A 21,281-nucleotide genomic window follows, 5' to 3' on the forward strand; every position below is an offset into this window, starting at 1 on the left:
GGATTATTTATTTGCCTTTACTTCTTTGGATTTTGGAGCGTGCTGTCTTGATAAAGTACAGTGTCTCCAGAGTAGCTCAATAGTCCTGTGGATGTGGTGAGGATAAACGTAGAAAAAAAACAGAAAAATGCTCCATCTTAATATTAATCTAAGGAACACAAATTAAAATAATAACGGGACACCACTTTTCAACTAACAAACTGGCCAAGATCAAGCAGAATAATGTGTTTCATTGAGCAGGCTATGGGGGAAATTTTTTTTGAAAAATACACTCCTAGTGGAAACACAAAGTACCATAATCTTTCTGGCAATACAAATCAGAAGCCTTAAAAAGGTGTGGACCTTTGACTAAGCAATTCCACTTCTAGGAATATATCTTAGAAATAATTAATGATATGTGCAATAATGTATTATAAAGATGCTAAGGTATATTTATAATAATTAAAAACAATTTAAATTTCATCAGCACAGGACTGTATAAAAGAAATGGCTCATATGATAGAACATAATAAAAATCAAGCTATACAAGATTTTTCCAGTTTTCAAAAGGAAGATTTATTTAACAAGTTTCACTTAGTACAATACATCTAATGGAAATCACAATACAAGGAAAGATTTAAACCAAAGCCTCAGAATTTCATACAAACGACATGACCAAACTCCTAAGTATTGGTATTACATCTCAAAATTGTCCCAGAGCGTTTTTTTTTTAAAAAAGTAAAAGTGTACACTCACGTGCCTTATAGGATATTAAACCGAAAAGCTAGAATTAACAAACATGCCAAATGTTTTCACTTTAAATCGTAGACACAGCTCCTATATTTGAGTTTTACAGAAAAGCATGTTTCTCAACATGCATCCAAAGTTTTCAATGTATTGTGGTATAAGAGCAACATTTAACATAAGTGAAATTGCTTTAACCTAAATACGCTTACTGCTTAGGTACACTCCTACAACATAACTAACTTGAGGAAAGCTGAAAGTTGTTTTAACAGTTATGGTCAATACTGAACTTTGTTATTACATCCTAGGTGAATGTTTCAGTGTTCAAAATTACTGAGCTTGAAGTTTTAAAACAATCTTGACTTCCACTTTACAGTAAGCATGAATCACAAGCCTGTAATGCGAAACCGTTAAACTTAATTTTTGTTTGTTTTCTTTAAAAAAAAGGAGAAAGCAAAAGGAAGAAAGAAAGGAAGGAAGGAAGGAAGGAAGGAAGAAAGAAAGAAAGAAAGAAAAGAAAAGAGGGAGGGAGAGAGGAAAAAGAAAAGGAAGCTAGCTGACCAAGAGTGATCAGAATCAACGATATTTCCCATCTACCAATCATACTGGATATGCCTGACATCATTCCTATTCTAGTCAACTCCCATAAATGCACGGCTGTTATTTGTTGCTGTTGTTTAGTACTCCTTCTCTAAGCGAGGTTTGATTGATAGTCACTGGAGTTTTCCTGCAGAACTTGGTCATATCCACTCATACTGCTCTGACCACCATAACCACCTCCGTAACCACCACTCAGCTGCTGGCTAGCAGGACCTCCGTAACTAGACTGGTTGGATATGCCCATCCCTCCCATCATTTGGCTACCATAAGCACCACCGCTTGCCCCTGCTGTAGAATTCAAAAAGAGCTCTACGTAGCTGTGATCATAAGCACCCCCACTTGTGCCTGCGGTAGAATTCAAGAAGAGCTCCACGTATCTGTGTTGCATGTTAGCTTTGTCTTTTGCCATAGCTGCCACAGCATCTTCATGAGTAGCAAATTCAACATCTGCCTCACCAGTAACTCTGCCATCGGGTCCAATTTCAATGTGTACTCTCATGGGGTTAAGAGGTGAGAAAAAATTGTAAATATCATTCTCAGTGGCTCTGTAAGGTAATCCCCTCATGTGTACACAGTGCCCTGTGGTGCTCTGAAAACTGGACCCACCATCTCCGTATCTATGATCAGACATTCCTGAAAAACAGTAATTGAGGTCTCTTCCAAATCTATCAGACCCAAAGCCATACCCATCATTATAGCCACCATAGTCATCATAGCCTCCATACCCTCCACCATAGGCACCCCGCCTCATCCTTTCAAACCCAGCCCCTCTGCCAATGCTATTATACCCCCTGCCAGCCCCTGGCCTATCATAGGGACCCGGCCGCTGCATAGCCATGAGCTTTCGAGGGGGATCGTAGTGGGTTCGCACTTCAGCTCGGCTACTCTTGAAGATTTCAATGTACCTGTGCCCTATTCTTTCCTTGTGTTTCTTTAAGGCCTTTTCAGCTATCTCCTGTGAAGCAAATTGCACAAAGGCCTCCCCTGTGCTCCGCCCCTGAAAGTCCACCGGCAGTGTCATCCCATTTGGCACAATTTCCAACCCAGAAAAGAACTGAACAATCTCTTCCTTGCTACAGCCAAATGGGAGTCCTCTAAGCCGGACGAAGCCATCATTGGCAGTATCAGGACTATTTGGACCTGTATGCTTCAACACCCAATCCATTTCAACACTGTTGGACTTGAACACTTCAACGTATCTGTGTCCCATGGTTTCTCTGTCCTTCTTCAGAGCCAATTTCACTTCATCTTCGGACTCAAGTTCGACAAACGCTTCACCACTTGGTCTGCCTTCTCTGGTGTAGATGAAACGAATACCTGATGTGCCATTTTGGATTTTGCAATCGGAGAAGAAGCGCATCACTTCATCAGCTGAGCAGGACCAGGGCAGGCCCCTGACCTTCACCACGAACCCCTCCCTGCCTTCTGTGCTCAGCATCATGGTGACTGTTGGGCTCTTGCTGGCAGGCTCGGTTCAGTGTAATTTCGGTGTAGCTGAAAAAAAATTAAGACTAATTGTCATGGAAAAATGTTCACAATACAGTAAGAGAAAAAACCAAACTATTAATAGAAAACAATTACGCTGATAGCTTTTTTGTAAGGCATTTGTATAAACAAAAAGACTTCACCAAATTTCTAAGTCATTCATTCAACAACTATTTATTTGATACTTATTATGTGCTGGATACCATTAATGGTGGCTATTTCTGGACGGTGAGATTATGGGAGCTTTCTGTTTCAGAGAATGTTTTCTTTGGCCATTTCTGTATGTTCTAAGTTTTCCACATTGATCATATATAAACACATAGTCAGAAAAGATATACAAAAGATGAAAAGATATACAAAGTGAATGGCAACAAAATCAGTGGAAGACGTCAAGAAAGATAGTTATATCTGATTACATAAAAATGAAAAACTTCGTTACATCAAAAGTAAGATTAAACATAAAAGACAAACAATACACTTCAGAAGATACCTACAACAAATACTATCCTCATTATATAAAAAAACTCATACAAATTAATAAAATCACGGAAATATTAAGGCCAAAGAGGTAAGTGGAAAAAAGACATTATAGAGCATTCACACCTTCATTTTACATTTTTCAGTTGCCAGGTCCAGTACTCGGCTCTGGCATACAAGGCTCAATAAGCCCAGAAAGGGCTTATGGTCCTACAGAGGCACTGTACATCTTTACTAAAGACAAAAAGGGCAAATAAACATTATCCCTGCTATGACATAATTCTGTGCAGGGTGAAAGGGTGTTATAAAGCAGGGACTGGTTGGTCAATTCTATCAGTACAGAATGGTTAAATGAAAGGACTACCCGGCTCAGGGATCTACAAATTCTTAAAATTATGATGGAGCATAAAATAGAAGGAGGCAAGGCAAGAGATAAGGCTGGCTAGGTAGAGATCGATCCAGGAGTTCTTTTGAGACAGACAAAGGCTAAGGACATTTTAAGGGTTTTAAACAGGGGACTGAGGGGAGAAAAGTGAGGAGAGGGAAGTGAAGGGAGGAAAAAGAAGGAAAGTGAGGGGAGGAGAGTGAAGTAATCAGAACCTTTCAGAAAGATCACCATGGCAACAGTGTGGCAGTCACAGAGGGGATTGGGGTGACACTAGCAAGAGCAGTTAGAACTCTGTCTCTTAGAGATATGTTAAGGGATTCACCTAAGGCAACAGCAGTTTAAAAAAAGGGGGGAGGAAAGATATGATCTACACATTCAAAGCAGTGGACTCTGTGGGACTTGGTAACAGATAAAATATATCAGCAATACAGATGTGAAGATACAGGAGAAGAGTCTGGGAAATGTTCAAACCTCATCAGTCATCAGAAATACAAGTTAAAACCAGAATTAACTGCCATTTTTCACCCATCAACATAGTGAAGTTAAGCAGGGAGGATAAGTCAATACTGATATTCAGGGTTCACAAACTAATATACTCCCAGAGGAGTGAAAGTTCATATAGTATCTCTGGAAAGCAATTTGGAAATATGTATCACGCCTTTTGATACAGTAAACCCACTTCCGGTTATGTGCCCTAAGGAGAGGATCTGAAATTCACACAAAGATTTACGGAGCTATATATTCTTTGAAAGGTATTTTACTAACAAAGATAAAATATTACACACTTTAAAAATTATAAAACTAATAACATGAGAAATTACTTATGCTATAATCTTAAGTGACCCAAGATCATAACTGTTTTATAATCTCAACTATGAAAAAGATATATGTTCACATATCCTTCGATCATGCTAGAATTCCTTCCATGAACCTGGTCAACAGAAATACTCACAAATGTTCACTGCCACACTGTTAGTAATGGCAGAAAATTAGAAACCTAATTATCCATCAATAGGGGGATGGCTGAGTGAATTATATTTTATCCTTAAAACAGAATGCTGTGCAGCTGTTTAAAAAAAAATCTGCCCTGACCTAGGAAGATTTCCAAAATATATTAAATGAAAGAACATGTAGAGTATGATCCTGCTTATTTTAAAATATAAGCAGGCACATATATATGTATGCAAATTCACAGAAGTTCTGGAAGCATTTGTTTTCTGAGAAAATGAACACTGGCGGGTAGGAAGAGTGTAGTGGAATTTCACTGTTTATCCTATATACTTCTAAATAGTTTTAATTTTTAAAAGTCACTGTAATTGGAATTAAGAAGACAATGTTACAAAAGTATATGCATGGGGAATATGTCACATGTTAATAGTGGCTACTCTAGGTGGTAGGTTTATAGCTTTCTCAACTTTCTTTTTCAATTTTTTGTGCATTCTTAATTTTCTATAGAGAGTAATCACTTTTATTTCAGCAAAAAAATAACAGAAAACAAATTTAAATGTTTACTTTTCTGGGATTTAGTATAGCAAATTTGATAAAATTTTCTAATTTTGTATGTGCATGGCTTATCTGACATGGTCTGGGAACACTGGGCCTCTTGGAAAGAAAGTACAAAGTGTACTAACTGCCCTAAAACTACACTGAGGATTCAAGTCAACATTCACTAATTGCCTATTATGTACCTAGAACACTGCACGTGCAGTGATAACAGTCTTCCTATAGACCATTTTTAGGTCTGAGTGACAGATTAACGCCCTGGTTTTTGCTTGCCTTATCTCTTGGACGACCCATCCCATTTAATGTCCCTGCAGCCCTCTAGGCCTTAACATCCCCTCTGTGGTGGCAGGGAGGTTCTGCTTCATCACTGTGTCTCCTGGGAAGGCCACGAGGACTCTGTTGCCTGAAGTAGGAACCAGGATTCCATTTGTGAGTTAAGAATTTGTGCATTTATGTGTGTGTTATATACAGATGTTTTACAGACCAAAATGCTGAGTAGTTATCTCCGAGTGATGAATTACGTGTATTTTTTTAAAATTTATAGCATACTATTATTTTTCCAAAGTCCAAAATTGAACACGTAGATTGTTATAAGCCGAAAAATAAACGTTATTTAAATATTTAATTCAGTAAAAAAAATTCATTGGGCGCCTCGGTCAGGCACGCAGCATTTGCCTAGATGTGCCTCCCCCTACAGACAGACAGACAGACAGACAATCAGGCACTGGAGACTGGGTGCCTGAATGGACGGACCAGCATTCAGGCCACTGGACTCAAGATCTGTTTTTCCTAATCCAGGGACGTGGTTTTCAAATGCTTTCCAGCTTACGGTTTCTCTTAAGGGTCCTTTGAGACCCGCCCAGACAGATAGATATACAAAAAACACAGACACAGTCACGAGCGTCCACCATTTCCCCACCAGGCGCAGCAAAGGCGGCTTCCCGGCACTGAGATGGGGGGAGGGGGGTGCGGGGGAGGGGAAAGCAGGGAACGAAAAAGGCGGAGGCGGCCCGCGGACCCCGCTTTGGTCTGCATCATCACCACCCCCGGGTCCCCGTTTCCCACCCACACACCAACCTCTAACGATACCGGATAATTTTCCTCTTTCTTCCCTCAAACGGCTTATAGCGAGACGGTAGACGACGACCAGAACTACTTCTGCTCACGTAAGCGTTTGGTCACGTGAGGATCTACGTCATGTGAGATCTGGGTCACGTGAGCACCGCTCGGCCCTAACTCGGGATTATTAAAGTGCCGCACTTCCTTCTGGTACGAAAATAGGGCGGGTCGATATCCAGAAAGAGAGAGAGTGGTTGGTGGCGTCGCGTCTTCTATGACTGGTCATTGGTCCGCCTCTGGGGATAACCGTCCCAGTTGCCGGAGAAACAATCGGGTCAGGGCTTAATAACTCACCGGTGATTGGTGATGAGGACGAAAGCGGGTTCCCCGGGCCGCCTCTGCCTTTTTAGCTCTTAAGGTTAAATTTAAAAGCCCAGGTGACTCGTGGAAATCTGTGCTGCATGATGACAGCGACGGTGAAGCTGGTGAGCAGAGTCCGGCGGCTGGGCTGCGTGCTGGCCTTTTGCTTCCTGGCCCTGTTTCTCTGGGGGCTCCCTGGGGCCCGGGCCCTCGACAACGGCTTGGCGATGACCCCTACCATGGGCTGGCTGCATTGGGAGCGCTTCATGTGCAACGTGAACTGCCAAGAAGAGCCGGATTCCTGTGTCAGGTATCAGCGATATTGGGTACCCGCTTCCCTTCGCCTTTCCGTGTATTTGTCTGGCTGTGTTTGGAGGGGTGGAGGGTCTCAGCGAAAAAATTTGAGCCCGAGGGAGAGCTCCCCTGTTGCTGCTGCTTTTTTATCCCCAGCAGACTGCCCTGGATGGGGACTAGTCCTAAATTCTCTCCATGTGACCCCTCTTGGCGTGGGAGTCCGGCCAGCGGCCTCTGCTTCTCCACCTCTCTCTGCTTGATCATCCAACTAAGGACTTTCTCCATTTACCATCCAGTTCCGTTCAGACGCTTATTGAGAGCTGCTGCTCTGTCTCTGCCGGGTACTAGCAGTGAGGACAGCTGTGGTGAGTAGGAGAGACAGAGGACTAAGACGAGTGCCGTTTCTTCTCCTTTTGGGGTCACGGGTTCCTTGGCTGTAACTGGAGGGAATTTAGAGTGACCACGGAGTCTCTGAGATCTCCCCACCCCGTAGCCCTTGGGTATGGCATGTGCTTGGAAGGTTGAAGTGGAGGATCTTTATCTGTGGAAGGTTGATAAGACAGGTATCGATCCTTTCTGACCCACACATCCCTCGTCTGTAAATTGGGAAAACAACTCATCTCAGGGAACGACTCTGAGGTTAGGTAAAATAGTTCTTATCTCACACAGGTTGGCTTTCAATTAGATAACCCATTTAAAGGACAAAGTACAATGCAGTACCAGACTCCTCAATTAGGCATATAGAAGAAATGTTCTTAACCTGGAATCCATGGGAAAATTAATGCAAATCTGCAAATATGAGTATGTATGTTTTTCTGAAGAGAGGATCTTGAGCTTTGTTCACATTCTCAAAGGGATCCGTGACCTAGAAACAGTTAAGAATCACTGATAGATATTGTTTAAAACATAATAAAGACACCCTTGTTGCAAAGGCCCCTCTGTAAGCAGCGGTCATGGTAACATCCCAGTGGCCATAAGTTATTCCTATGAATGTCTTTACAGATGAAGTCAGGATGTTGGTCAAACATGACAGAATTAATTGGCTTGCTAAGTTTCAGACTAAATCCATCCATCGTGACCCTGGGGTAAATTATGGCCATCACATATTTCTTTTTTGGTCTCTTCCTTTTTTCCTAAGTGGTGGTTGTCTTATTTTTGTATCTGATTGTATAATTAATGCATGATCATGGCAAAAATTGCAGATGGTAAAGAAGAGTATAATAAAAATAAAGATTCCCCTCATTCCACCACCCAGAAATAATCATGGTTAAAATGTTAATATATGACCTTTCAATTTTTTTCTATGTAAATAAAAACAGATTTCTTTTAAAGTGATTTTCAATAAAAATGAGATCACGTTTATGTTGTGAGCAGTTAACCACAAGACTGAAGTCTACCTGCCTGGGTTCAAATTCTAGCTTATTATTACTTAGCCAGGTGATCTTGGGCAAACTAAGTACCCTTTCTAAATTAAAGAGTGAGTGCCTGGCACAGAATAAGAGCTTTAAAAGTTAAATTGACTCTTTGCATGGTTTCTTTTCTGCAATTTGTTAGTTCCCTATTTTCCATCTGGTATGTTTGGGGTTCTTTTTGTTTGTTTACGTTTTGGTTTTTCTTTGTTTTTGGTTTATCATATGTTGTAAATACAATGGTTCTTATTTTATTTATTTATTTATTTTTAAGCCACGCTGCACGGCTTGTGGGATCTTAGTTCCCTGACCAGGAATTGAACCTGGGCCGTCAGCAGTGAAAGCGCGGAGTCCTAACCACTGGACCACCAGGGAATTCCCAATACAGTGGTTCTTGCTGTATTTTGGTTTTGATATTTATGTATCAAACATCAGGTTTTTCCTTTATTATTTCTGGCTCCGGCATCATGCAGAGAAGGTTCTTTCCTACCTGAAGATAACATAGTCATGTATATTTTGTACTAGTATTTTTATGTGTTTTTAAAGTATTTAAATCTTTAATCCATCTGGACTTTATTCTCCTGTAAGCAGTACTACATTTAATATATACTAAATTTCATGGTATCAAATGGCTGGAAGGATCTCTTTCTGAACTTTCTCTTTGATTCCATTGATCTGTGTATTCTAATGCTAATGGTTCTACACTAGCTTCATTTACATTTTGTAGACTGTTCACCTGTTTAATCTTTGAGGTGAACTTTTTGAGTCATGTTGCGAAGTTCCTTAAAAAGTCCTTTGGGGATTTGTCCAGGGTTTTATTAAATGTCTAGAAGTGTATAGGGAGAATTACCTTTATTTTAGTATTGAGTTTTCCTATTCAAGAGCAAAGGAATGTCTCTCCATTTATTCAAATAATTTGGGAACATCATAGTTTTATTCAGATGAGCCCTGCACATAATTTTAAAATTACCTCTAGGTATTTTAGGTTTTATCTGTTGCTTTTTTGATTTCTCTTGTGAATGGTGTCTTTTTCTCCAAATAGGTCATTGCTGATATCTAAAGAAGCTGTTGATTATGTTAACTTTGTAGTTTTACTTTAGTAAACTGTCTTCTTAATCCTAATAGCCTTTTCAATTTCATGTATTTCTCATTCCTCTTTTAATTGTTTGGCGTTCTTAGGGGAGAGGGGAGAGGAGTGAGAAGAAAAAGGGCCTAGTCCAATTTACCTTCCATTGGTTGTGATTACTACCAAATTATTACTGGGTTGAAAAATAAATTGCAAAACCCCAAGATGCTTAACAAATAGGAGTACCCAAGCATTTGTTTAATGAATTGTAATGATTCTTGGAATTTCTCTTTCAGTGAGAAGCTCTTTCTGCAGATAGCTGAGATCATGGCCTCAGATGGCTGGAAGGATGTAGGCTATGAGTACCTCTGCATTGATGACTGTTGGATGGCTCCCGAAAGAGATTCAGAAGGCAGACTTCAGGCAGACCCTAAACGCTTTCCTGGTGGGATCCGCCGCCTCGCTAATTATGTGAGTTTATAAATAATTCTTTTTCATTCAGGAGACTATAAGCACTTCTGTACCTAAGCTTGCTCAGAAACACTTAGAAAGTAAAATAGCTGCTGTTATCCAAACAATGAATTCTAAGGCTAATCAGGTGGAATTTTCATCCCATCAGCAGATCTATGTTTTGCAATAGTTCTTGAGGCCCATCTTGAATGAGTTCTCCTTTTGTGGAAACAGGTGAATTCTCTAGGAGGAAAAAGGAACTTGGTTCTTGACATGTGTGCATGTATTTCCATATAAGCTTTGAGCAGCTGTCACAGTTGTACTATAAACTAGAGTTTTAGAAGATAGAAGGGATATATTCTGGAGATTGTTAAAGAGTAATAGAGCTGGACACTAGTTAAAGGCAGTGAAGAGTGATACTGAGTACAATTCAGTACTACTGCAATGGGGGGAAGAGCCAAGCTCAGTCCCAAATACACCAAAGAGGAGTGGGGTTTTATAGCCAACGAGCAGATTGTGGGGGTCAGTGGATGGAAAATTACTAAGATGAGACATCAGGAGGAGGGGAATTCTTGCTAAAGGCAGGCTGAGGACTTGGACATCAAGGGTGGGGCATAAGGAATTTGATCAGATATCAAAAGGTGGGGAGATGACTTCACAGGATTCTTGCTAAAACTGGATGCGGAAGACCAAGGTAGAGGCCTACGTGAGAAGAGGTTTCAGAGGGGCCTGAGGTTTGGTTAAGGAGAGTCTTTGTCCAGATAAATCTATCATTGACCTGAAAAGGTAACTTTTAAGATCCCATCAGAGCCCGCACACCGCAACAAAGAGTAGCCCCTGCTCGCCACAACTAGAGAAAGCCCACGCACAGCAACAAAGACCCAACACAGCCAAAAATAAATAAATTTATAAAAAAAAAAGATCCCATCAGAGGAAGATTAGAGCAACTGAAAACTTTCCCTTCAGTTCTATGCTATAGTTACACGTATAGTTTGAACTCAGCAGAATTGGAGACTTTGCTCTTTATCTTCCAACAAACTCATCTGGATAATTTTGGGGGTTTTGGGTTGGGGGCAAAGCCCCCCAGTACCTGGTGAAGTGTACTGGTCTCTGCCTCCAGCCTGGAGTGGTTCTCTCTACTTCATGATTGCCCTTCTACTGAGGTGACTCTTTTCTCTCATTTCAGGTCCATAGCAAAGGACTGAAGCTAGGGATTTATGCAGATGTTGGAAATAAAACCTGTGCAGGCTTCCCTGGGAGTTTTGGATACTATGACATTGATGCCAAGACCTTTGCTGACTGGGGAGTAGATCTGCTAAAATTTGACGGTTGTTACTGTGACAGTATAAAACATTTGGCAGATGGTATGTTTCATTCAAAAGATTTAGCCATGAGCAAAGGGCAGAACTTTGAGGCCAAGGTAGCTGAGCATCCAAAGTACTAATCCTCACGTTGGAAATACCCAGTCACAATACTGGAAATAATTATTCTCAGTGTGCCAGAGCTCCTGCCTCTTCTCTTCTTGCAGTTTGTCCATGCATTTGTTCATTCACGCATGTAAAATCCACGTGTGCCTAACCACAGCTAATACCGTGCACTTTTAATTCAAGAGGGCTCTGAGTTAATTACAAATAGTAATTGTAACTCTCCATCCATCACTTGGAAAAGCATCCAGAATGTCAAACAGTCACAGAGAGAGGAGCATATTCATTCCTGCCTCTCCTCAATATACGCACCATCCCACACTGTCTCCTTGGAACAATCCCAGCAGTCTGTGCAGTACTACGCACAGTGTAAGCACAGAGCAGTCACCTGTCTCTGCTGCTGGTTTAAAATATAAACATGGCCCTTCCAGGCAGCCTCTTTTAAAAATATACAGCCCCAGCTGGAAATTCCCTTCTTTCCCTTATTTTACACATTGTTTTCTCATACAGGTTATAAGCACATGTCCTTGGCCCTGAACAGGACTGGCAGAAGCATTGTGTACTCCTGTGAGTGGCCCCTTTATATGTGGCCCATTTTTAAGGTGAGCTAGTGAGCACAGAATCCAATAGAGCCTTGCTGATAGATTTTCAGAACTTAAGAACAAAGGAGACGAAGGTCCCTGTCAAAGCCCAACCTTACGTAACACTATCATCCTACCATCTCTCCCAGGATCCACCCACTTCTCACCATCCCCACTGCTATAATTGGAGACTAAGCTACCATCAGTTGGGAAGCCAGTCATCTTTGATTCTTCCTTTTGTCTCACGGTTCCCAACCTATCCACCAGCAATCCTCTTAGTACTATCTACAAACTATATCCTGAATCAGCCCACTTCATTATCATGTTAACCTATTCAGTTTCCTTCTAAGGGCTTAGCACTATATGGAATTACTTGTTGATTTGCCTATTGTCTGTCTCCTCCATTAGAATGTAAGCTCCAGGAGGGCAGGGACCTTGTCTGACTTTATCACTGTATCCCTACCATATGGTAAGTGTTGAATAATTATTTATGGAATGAACCCCTGTTGTCTCCTTCTAATCTCTGCAAAATTCTCTCACCTCTTTCTCAACATCTTAAACCTCAGATATCCCACCTGCCTATCTACAAACTTTTATTCATTCCTTCAACAAATTATATGCCTAGGATTCAAGTTGCCTTATCATATGCTTGCTAAGTCCTTTGTAATTTGCAGGTTTTACTTATTAAAATCATTTTAGTTATTTTTTTATTGAAGTATAGTTGATTTACAATATTATATTAGGAGATCATTGTATTTATTTCTGATTATAAAAGGAATACATGTTCATTTTGGAAAAGTTTGAAAATACAGTGAAGTGTGTGACAAAAATTAAAATCTTCCATAATCCCAGTACAGTAGTCCCCCCATCCATGGTTTTGCTTTCTGCAGTTTCAGTTACCCACAGTCAACTGCAATCTGAAAATATTAAATGGAAAATTCCACAAATAAACAATTCATAAGTTTTAAATTGCACACCATTCTGAGTAGCATGATAAAATCTCGCACCATCCCACTCCATCCCGCCTGGGACATGAATCATCCTTTTGTCCAGCGTATGCATGCTGTGTACGCTACCCACCGGTTAATACCTGTATAGGAAAAAACGTAGTATATATACAGTTTGGTACTATCCGCGGTTTCAGGCAACCACTGGGAGTCTTGGAATGTGTCTCCTGCAGATAAGGGGGGACTACTGTACCTAGTTACCGTTTGGTAAATTTCCAGCAAGAACAGTGTTAAAGCCATTTTAAGTAAGATTTTAAGTTATATAGCCTACTTCTTTTTTTTTTTTTTTTTTTGCGGTACGCGGGCCTCTCACTGTTGTGGCCTCTCCCGCTGTGGAGCACAGGCTCAGCGGCCGTGGCTCACGGGCCCAGCCGCTCCGCGGCATGTGGGATCTTCCCGGACCGGGGGACGAACCCGTGTCCCCTGCATCGGCAGGCGGACTCTCAACCACTGCGCCACCAGGGAAGCCCTATATAGCCTACTTCTGAAGCAAACTTCTTACAACGAAATTCCATTATAATAAGGATTTAGCTCTCCTCATGGAGACCTTTAATCTGTAAACTAAAGAGGCTACGAGAGCCTTTTTTAAACATGATTGTTTTCATATCACAAGAATATTAGTAGAAAGTAAACAGAGGAGTTATCTCTGTTTTCACAGCCCAATTACACAGAAATCCGAGAGTACTGCAATCACTGGAGAAATTTTGCTGATGTTTATGATTCTTGGCAAAGTATAAGGAGTATCTTGGACTGGACAACTTCTAACCAGGAGAGGATTGTTCCTGTCGCAGGACCAGGAGGTTGGAATGATCCAGATATGGTAAGAAACTGAGCCCTCCTGTTCAAGCCCCTGCAGTGGACCTGTTTCCTACTTGACACTCAAGATAAATCAGAAGGGAGAAGTTCCTGGGAGCAGGCTTTATGTGAGAGTACTCAGAGCAGGGTGCCCTGGAAGGTGACTTGTCTGTATGTCTAGGCAACTTTAAGAATGTTTTGTCTTATCTCACTTGAAGTCTTTTTTTAAAAATCTATTTATTTATTATTTATTTGGTTGAGCCAGGTCTTAGTTGCAGCAGGTGTGCTCCTTAGTTGCGGCTTGCAGGCTCCTTAGTTGTGGCAGGCTGGCTCCTTAGTTGTGGCATGCAAACTCTTAGTTGTGGCATGCATATGGGATCTAGTTCCCTGAGCAGGGATCGAACCCAGGCCTCCGGCGTTGGGAGTGTGGAGTCTTAACCACTGTGCCACCAGGGAAGTCCCTCACTTGAATTCTTCATTCTTTGTCCCAGTTGGTGATTGGCAACTTTGGCCTCAGCCGGGATCAGCAAATAACTCAGATGGCCCTCTGGGCTATCATGGCAGCTCCATTACTCATGTCCAATGACCTCCGACACATCTGCCCTGAAGCCAAAGCCCTTCTTCAGGATAAGGATGTAATTGCCATCAACCAGGACCCCTTGGGCAAGCAGGGGTACCGGCTTAGAAAGGTACAGTAAATAATGTTCTATGGGACAAACTAGGAATTGGCCAGGAACATCTTCTCCTGCCTTTTAGTTTACAATTCATCCAAATGTTTATTTGGGGTGTGTATTTTTTTTTATAAATTTAATTAATTAATTTATTTTTGGCTGCTTTGGTTCTTTGTTGCTGTGCGTGGCTTTCTGTTTGCGGGGAGCGGGGGTTACTCTTCGGTGCAGTGTGTGGGCTTCTCGTTTTAGTGGCTTCTCTTGTGGAACACGAGCTCTAGGCACGCGGGCTCAGTAGTTGTGGCTCACGGGCTCTAGAGCTCAGGCTCAGTAGTTGTGGTGCATGGGCTTAGTTGCTCCATGGCATGTGGGATCTTCCCGGGCCAGGGCTCGAACCCGTGTCCCCTGCATTGGCAGGCGGATTCTTAACCACTGTGCTACCAGGGAAGCCTGGGGTGTGTATTTTAAGATGGTTTAATATCCAAGTACCAAGTTTGTCTTGCACCTAAATCTGTTACATTGGAGGATCTGCACTGATCTTTTGAGAATGTATTTTTTAATCTTGATATCATAATCAGTAATGAGGCTCCCTTGTGCTAATTTTTCCTAGAAGTGCTCGATAGCTCTGATTATAAGACTTAATGCCACAACTAACAAGGCAGCTTATTGCTAGTTACCAAGCTATCACACCTGTTTTCTTGACTTACTTTTCAGGAGGACAACTTTGAGGTGTGGGAACGCCCTCTCTCTAACTTAGCCTGGGCTGTGGCTATGGTAAACCTGCAGGAGATTGGTGGACCTCGTTCTTACACCATCTCTGTTACTTCCCTGGGTCAAGGACTGGCCTGTAATCCTGACTGTGTGATCACGCAGCTCCTCCCTGTGAAGAGGAAGCTTGGGTTTTATGAATGGACTTCAAGTTTAAAAACTCAAGTAAATCCCACAGGTACTGTTTTGCTTAGGCTAGAAAGAGCAAGCTAGACTGCATTAAAATGCTTCCTTTAAAATGTATTATTTTGTTGCCAAAGTGACTACAACACTTTTGTCCACCTTCAGCTGTTCTTATTTCTTTGAGTAAAAGTTTCTACACTTGAGCTTTTTTTTTTGTTGTTGTTGTTGTTGCTGTACGTGAGCCTCTCACTGCTGTGGCTTCTCCCGTTGCCGAGCACAGGCTCCGGACGCGCAGGCTCAGCGGCCATGACTCACGGGCCCAGCCGCTCCGCAGCATGTGGGATCTTCCCGGGCCGGGGCACGAACCCGTGTCCCCTGCATCGGCAGGCAGACTCTCAACCACTGCGCCACCAGGGAAGCCCCCTACACTTGAGCTTTGTGATGATTACCACTTCTAAAGCTATCTGGAGAACATTTTTGGGGAAAAGCCTTTGAACCTAACGTAAACTGCTGAGAAAATAATAGCTTAATAATATAATAAGTAAAATAATAATTTACAGACATACCTCATGTCATTGCACTTCACAAATACTGTGGGGTTTTTTTGGTTTGGGGTTTTTTTTTTACAAATTGAAGGTTTGTGGCAACCCTGCGTGTATCACAAGTCTATTTGGCCCCATTTTTCCAACAGCATTTGTTCATTTTGTCTGTGTCACATTTTGGTAATTCCTGCAATATTTCAAACTTTTTCATTATTATCATATTCATCATGGTGATTGCAATGTTACTACTGCAAAAAGAAATTCTCTGAAGGCTTAGATGATGGCTAGCAATAAAGTATTTTTAAATTAAGGTGTATACATTGTTTTTTTTAGACATAATGCTATTGCAAACTTTAATAGATTACAGTATAGTTTGAACGTAAGTTTTATATGCACTGGAAAACCAAAAATTTGGTGACTACCTTTATTGGAACCAAACCCGCAATATCTGTTGCCTGTATTGGAACTATGTGCCAGGCACTATTCTAGACGCATATGGTGTAGTGACTCATTTTTATCCTCCCAACAACCCTGATGTAGGTACTTATTCACTGTAAATTACAGCCAGGATTTAAACCCAGGCTTTTAACCCTTACACTGCCACCTACTGAGGTATTAATAATTGGATGGCACTAATTATCTTGGCCTAAAGAGAAGATATAAACTACTTCCTCAGTTGAAGGGCAAAAGAATACCCCAACAGGAATAACGTTCATAAATGGACAATTTAGAGGCAACCCAACAGGCGACATTACTTAATTTTTATGGAAGAATCTTGCCAAGAAACATACCACCTAGGTTTCCAAATCCAAGTTGTTTGCAGTCTAGATCCAACAAATGCAATTGGCTTACTTTCACCAACAATAGTAGTTGATACATTATGACCTAAAATACTGAACCTCTGGCCAGAAGACCCCTTCCACTTTAAGATGAATTGCCTTATCTCTTGAGGTTCCGTGATGAAGCAATGAACTTCAAAGTGGCATATGGAGGAATGAGTTACTGAGGCAATTTCCAGATACTCTAATTCCTTGCTTTTCCTCCAGTTGGTTTACCTGAGGACCAACCTGCAGTCAGTGCTTCAGGCCTGCTCCTTCCCCACCTCCCCCTGTACTATCACCCTTCTCCCACATAAGCAAAAAAGGGTGTATTCATCTCACCCATCCAGAATGCAGGACAGTACAAAAGCTAACAGGGCACAAAAGGCCCACTCAAAATACAAAGTGCATGTTGTTGTAACAATCCCTTTGCCTGTCAGGTGATTACCAATTATTTTCAATAAAATTGGAGGGCTAAGCATTGTCAGTTAATAAAAATTGGAATAGAATTGGTAAATCCAGACAATTCAACCACAGAAACTTGGAAGAAAACTGCTCTCATTGAGATGTGCTTCCAGTCACCAAAATGTGTAGCTTATTTGCTTCACATCCAGAGTTTTGCAGCACAAGAATGAAGCATACAACAGCATACAAAGAGGATTCCAACTATTAGGCATTTTACAAAATGGACAGTTATCCCCCATAGGTTCCATTGGGGAGTTTCACTGGAAATTCTATCCTTTGCAATTATTTCAACATGATGAAAATAATTTATATCTACTTTAGAATGTGAGGAAGTATATAAAAATGCTTAGGGGGCATGAAAATAAGTCTAATGACATACGTAATATAGTATGCTGTGCCTAGAGAACCGGGTTGAAATTCCTCATACAGTGACTTTAGTAGTAAACATTATTTGAGACAAATTTCACTCCTGGTGAACCTCATATTCACTATGGATGTAATTGTTACTGATCTCATTCTATTTGCCCTGAATTCAGGTCTCTACTTATGTCCCATGATAACCAATAACAGCCTTTGCTTTTTAACAAAAGGAATCCCATGAAGTCCCAAGTGATTAAAGTGCAAATTAGACCATTATAGCATCTGATGTGGGTTCAACCAGTCAGATTCAACCCCTAATACGTATCCAGAACCATCAAGCATAAATTTCCCAAGGAGAATTTTATTGATGGCACTAGTTAATTTCCCTTCCAAAAAAATAAACAATTGAAACTAAACGAAGTAAACAATCTCAAATGTTTATTGCCTTCATAACAAAACAAAATATGAAGCTCAGAACTGGATCACTTGGCCCTGTAATAGAACAGGAAGAAAAATGGTGAGTTTTTGTATTTTGCAAAGAACCTTTACTCCATCAAGAACAGCGTCTATTCATAAAGGGATCACCATCCTTTATTAAGGCCAGTCTTCTCATTCTCCCCTTCCTACTCATGTCAAAACCAACACCAAAATACTTTGAGCTATGGATCTAAGTTTAGTTATTTTCAGAGGATTGCCCCTGATCTTGATGCCACAAAAATGAGTAGGCAGAAATGTTCACCTCTCTCAACATAATAAAGCCATAGAGAAAATATTGCACTTTCCACCCCATAATTATCTACCTTTCTCTTCTTATCTCCTCCCAGCTCAAAATGCTTGCATCTCTTAATAGCCAGCATTCTCTTAGATCTGCAGTTCGGCTCAACACATTCAAGCCTCAGCACAATCTTCTTTGTAGTTTTAGCCTGGAAAATAAAATTAAGTCAAAGCCTTCATAAATCACTACGGAAAATCTTTCTTCAAAAATATGACTGTTGGGTCAAGTACTACTTAAGGCAAAGCTCTGCAAAGTTTAAGAGTTGTGACAATCTGTTTTCAGCTATAGGGAGAAAACAGAAATGTGAAAATCAGTGTATTTAAGAGAAAATGGTGGCAGATTATCTAATTGAAATCAAGTTCTCCATTCATATCAAACATCCTAGAGGGCTTCTTATCAAATAGGCATTCATCACACCACCCTGGCCTTTCAGCTCTACGTAGTTAAGTATTCCACACACCCAAAAATGGGTCAACTGAGTCCATCCAACTATGAAATAAACACAACTTTCACAACCCATTTAAATAAGAGTTAATAAGTACTACTTAATATCTATTCTCCAGAGACTACCCACAACTACATCTAGGTTTTATGTGCATTCAACTGTATTATTTAACTGCCCACAAATACTCAACTTCTAAAGCCTGCTCCTGTAGTTAGAATTCTATTCTTAAAAGTTCTCAAAAGAGCAGAAACCTAAGTACAATGTCCCTATCTCCTAAACAAGTTACCCAAATGTGAAAAGGCATATCACCACCTAGAGATCAAACCATTTATTGCACCTAAATGAACACTAAAATCACTCCTGAATACTTTCTGGAACCAGGCTGAATGAGGACCTAAGTGCCAAAAGAAATGCTATGTTCGTGGGAAGGCTATGCTCCAAGCACTGTATACTTTAGGGGGTAGACAAATCACCTGAGGTAGAACAGAAACTCAAAAATTCAGCCTGAGACCAACAGGGAATTCAGGAAGCCAGTGGAAGACCTAAATAGCTATTTTAAAGAGCTTTAAGACTCCATGAGTTAGGTAGCAGACTGACTGTAGACTTCTGAACTGAGAAGCAAAATAAGAGAACAATTCTTACTGCAAGCATGAGCTAAGGATTCGTTAGGACATGGCAACAGATAAGGAAGAGGGTGAAGAAAAGGATTTACGGGTGTCCTCAAACTTCAGTCCTGAGGAAGGCAGGGCACATTCCTTGATTTTTGCCTCTTCAAAAAGAGGACAAAAAAATACAAAACAATGAGGCAGTGCAGTATTGTAGACTGGAGTGAGACCTGGATTGCACTTCCAGCTCCACTGCCTACTAGATGTATGTCTCTGCAGGTAACTGAGATAACTTCACTAAAACTATGAAAACACATACCTATATTGTAGAGATGTGTGGGCTAAAAACAAATGGGAAGTCTCTGCCACAGTAAGTGGGAAGCATATCACACAGTGACCACTACAAACCTTTTTCCGGAAAATCGGCTTAGTCTGCCCACCATAGCCACTCTGCTTCCTGTCATAACGCCGCTTTCCTGGGAGAATGAAAGTTATTTGTCAGGGTTTATCAAACGTACCAAATCACAACCGACAAGTGGAAAAGTCTTCTCAGCTGTTTTATCTTGGGCTTTCCAGCAGAAATATTAATGCCCAAGTGGGGAAGGGAGGGAGGACTGGGCTCGTGTATTATATAACACAAATGCCGCATTAAAACCAAATCACGTATGCCCATCTTACCCTGGGCATACAGAGAATCCTTGCCCTTCTTGTACTGTGTCACTTTGTGGGGTTGGTGCTTGCCACACTTCTTACAGAAAGTCCGGCGGGTTTTAGGAACGTTCACCTAGTAAATAAACCGTTCAGAACGCGCAGTGTTATCAGACCAGCCGCACAAAACGCCCGACCCGACACAGCTAAAGCTAAGGCATCCCACGAGGACTAAACTCTCAAACTCGCTAACACACAACGCTGACTGGAAGGTGGTCCGGCCCCATGTGCTTCAAATACAAACTAAAACGAGCCCAAACTAAAACGAGAACATATTCACTCTACTGCTGGCTAAGTCTACCTCTTTGACCCCATCACTTCAGTTCCTGGCCCCGAAGCCCAGTCCCTTTGGGCTCGATCGCGGCAACACTGAGTTTCTTTGGTACAACGAGTCCACGTAGGAGCCTGGACGCATCCCGGGAAGGAACCATCAACCGGGAAGTAAAGATTAAACTGGATGTTGCCTGGCCGCCACCCCAAGAACCTACCATGTTTGCGAGAGCGCTATCGGCACGGAAAGAGAGAGGCCTGGCCGGAAACGGAAGTATATAGGAGGTTTCTGGTCGCGCTTCCTCATGGGAGTCGGTGGGAACGACAATAGAGTTTAAGGCTCTGTGCGCCGCGCCCTCTGGCGGCTGAGAGGACTCGATTCAGGATCACGGGCGCAGGCTTAAGGAAGGGCTCCGGCTGAGGCTGATCCACTCTCTTCAACTTCCACCCGCCTCCCTCCAGCTTTGCAACTTTTCCTCACTTTTGGTGGATACTGCTGCGTAGCACCGTTAAGTGAAGGAAGCAGTGCTCTTCCCAGACCATCTGGCCTCCGTGTGTCTCCCGAGGGAAGCCAGGACTAGGGTCGGTCAAGTGGAGGAGCCCTCCACCTCCATATCCCATTCCCGTTCCACTTCAAGGACACTGGGAACAACATCTTTCACAGTGAACTGCTGGTTCACTGAAGGCTTGGAGGGAGCCAGTGCTCTAGTTTATCTATCACATGGCTAGTTGTTGCATTCCACTGATGTTTATTGAATGCCTATTCTGTGTTGGCCACTGTTCTAGGGGAGGGACACAGTAATCAAATAATCAGTGTCATAAATGTATAATTACAGACTAAATACTTTGTGAGAAAGGAACAATGCTCAGCATTAAACAGCCTCCTTTTGTTGAGGGAGCAAGTTGGCTGACCTAGGTTCTGAAAAGTGAGGATGAAATTGTTCAGCTCCAACAATAGCAATAACCAGGCCAAAAGATAGGAAGTATCCAGCATTTCTTCACTTGCCTGCATACCTGGCAGAAGGCATGTGCTAGGTTTCAAGAGAGTCCAGCAGAGAAAGACTGCAGGGTACTGAGCATTTTAAATGAATTGTCCCATAAAATTCTCACAGT

General features: G+C 41.6%; 3 protein-coding genes across 4 annotated transcripts; 1 reads left to right on the forward strand and 2 right to left on the reverse strand.

The window, feature by feature from the left end:
* Positions 1-530: 530 nt before the first annotated feature.
* On the reverse strand, positions 531-6,374 carry HNRNPH2 (heterogeneous nuclear ribonucleoprotein H2). Of its 2 annotated transcripts, none has more exons than XM_022580763.2 (2): positions 6,254-6,374; positions 531-2,817 (listed from the first exon to the last, which is right to left on the reverse strand). In XM_022580763.2, exon 2 carries the CDS (start codon positions 2,762-2,764, stop codon positions 1,415-1,417), a length of 1,350 nt encoding a protein of 449 aa, XP_022436471.1. In that variant the 5' UTR covers positions 2,765-2,817; positions 6,254-6,374; the 3' UTR covers positions 531-1,414. The 2 variants fall into 2 exon arrangements, with proteins under 2 accessions (XP_022436471.1, XP_022436472.1); XM_022580764.3 differs by having other exon boundaries at positions 6,266-6,368.
* Positions 6,375-6,500: 126 nt separating this feature from the next.
* Positions 6,501-16,032, forward strand: GLA (galactosidase alpha). The gene is made up of 7 exons (XM_022580765.2): positions 6,501-6,905; positions 9,661-9,835; positions 11,001-11,178; positions 11,749-11,840; positions 13,485-13,646; positions 14,113-14,310; positions 15,004-16,032. Exons 1-7 carry the CDS (start codon positions 6,697-6,699, stop codon positions 15,268-15,270), a joined length of 1,281 nt encoding a protein of 426 aa, XP_022436473.1. The 5' UTR covers positions 6,501-6,696; the 3' UTR covers positions 15,271-16,032.
* A 1,749-nt stretch (positions 16,033-17,781) lies between these two features.
* On the reverse strand, positions 17,782-20,505 carry RPL36A (ribosomal protein L36a). The gene is made up of 5 exons (XM_022580766.3): positions 20,387-20,505; positions 19,869-19,974; positions 19,599-19,666; positions 18,166-18,288; positions 17,782-17,857 (listed from the first exon to the last, which is right to left on the reverse strand). The coding sequence occupies exons 1-5, from the start codon at positions 20,387-20,389 to the stop codon at positions 17,837-17,839; spliced, it is 321 nt and encodes a 106-aa protein (XP_022436474.3). The 5' UTR covers positions 20,390-20,505; the 3' UTR covers positions 17,782-17,836.
* Between the last annotated feature and the right edge of the window lie 776 nt (positions 20,506-21,281).

Source organism: Delphinapterus leucas, chromosome X, assembly GCF_059928025.1.
Source record: "Delphinapterus leucas isolate spDelLeu-1000000601 "Yukka" chromosome X, BTC_Dleu_Yukka2, whole genome shotgun sequence".
NCBI classification, from domain to species: domain Eukaryota; kingdom Metazoa; phylum Chordata; class Mammalia; order Artiodactyla; family Monodontidae; genus Delphinapterus; species Delphinapterus leucas.

Bases quoted from the DNA above. Each gene is read 5' to 3' on its own strand.
- HNRNPH2 (XM_022580763.2), bottom strand. From the start codon at position 2,764: ATGATGCTGAGCACAGAAGGCAGGGAGGGGTTCGTGGTGAAGGTCAGG.
- GLA (XM_022580765.2), top strand. From the start codon at position 6,697: ATGATGACAGCGACGGTGAAGCTGGTGAGCAGAGTCCGGCGGCTGGGC. The intron at 9,836-11,000 runs GTGAGTTTATAA...CTCTCATTTCAG, and splicing joins TCCGCCGCCTCGCTAATTAT to GTCCATAGCAAAGGACTGAA. The intron at 13,647-14,112 runs GTAAGAAACTGA...TCTTTGTCCCAG, and splicing joins GTTGGAATGATCCAGATATG to TTGGTGATTGGCAACTTTGG.
- RPL36A (XM_022580766.3), bottom strand. The intron at 19,667-19,868 runs GTAAGATGGGCA...TCATTCTCCCAG, and splicing joins GGATTCTCTGTATGCCCAGG to GAAAGCGGCGTTATGACAGG. The intron at 18,289-19,598 runs GTTTGTAGTGGT...TTTATTTTCCAG, and splicing joins AGCCGATTTTCCGGAAAAAG to GCTAAAACTACAAAGAAGAT.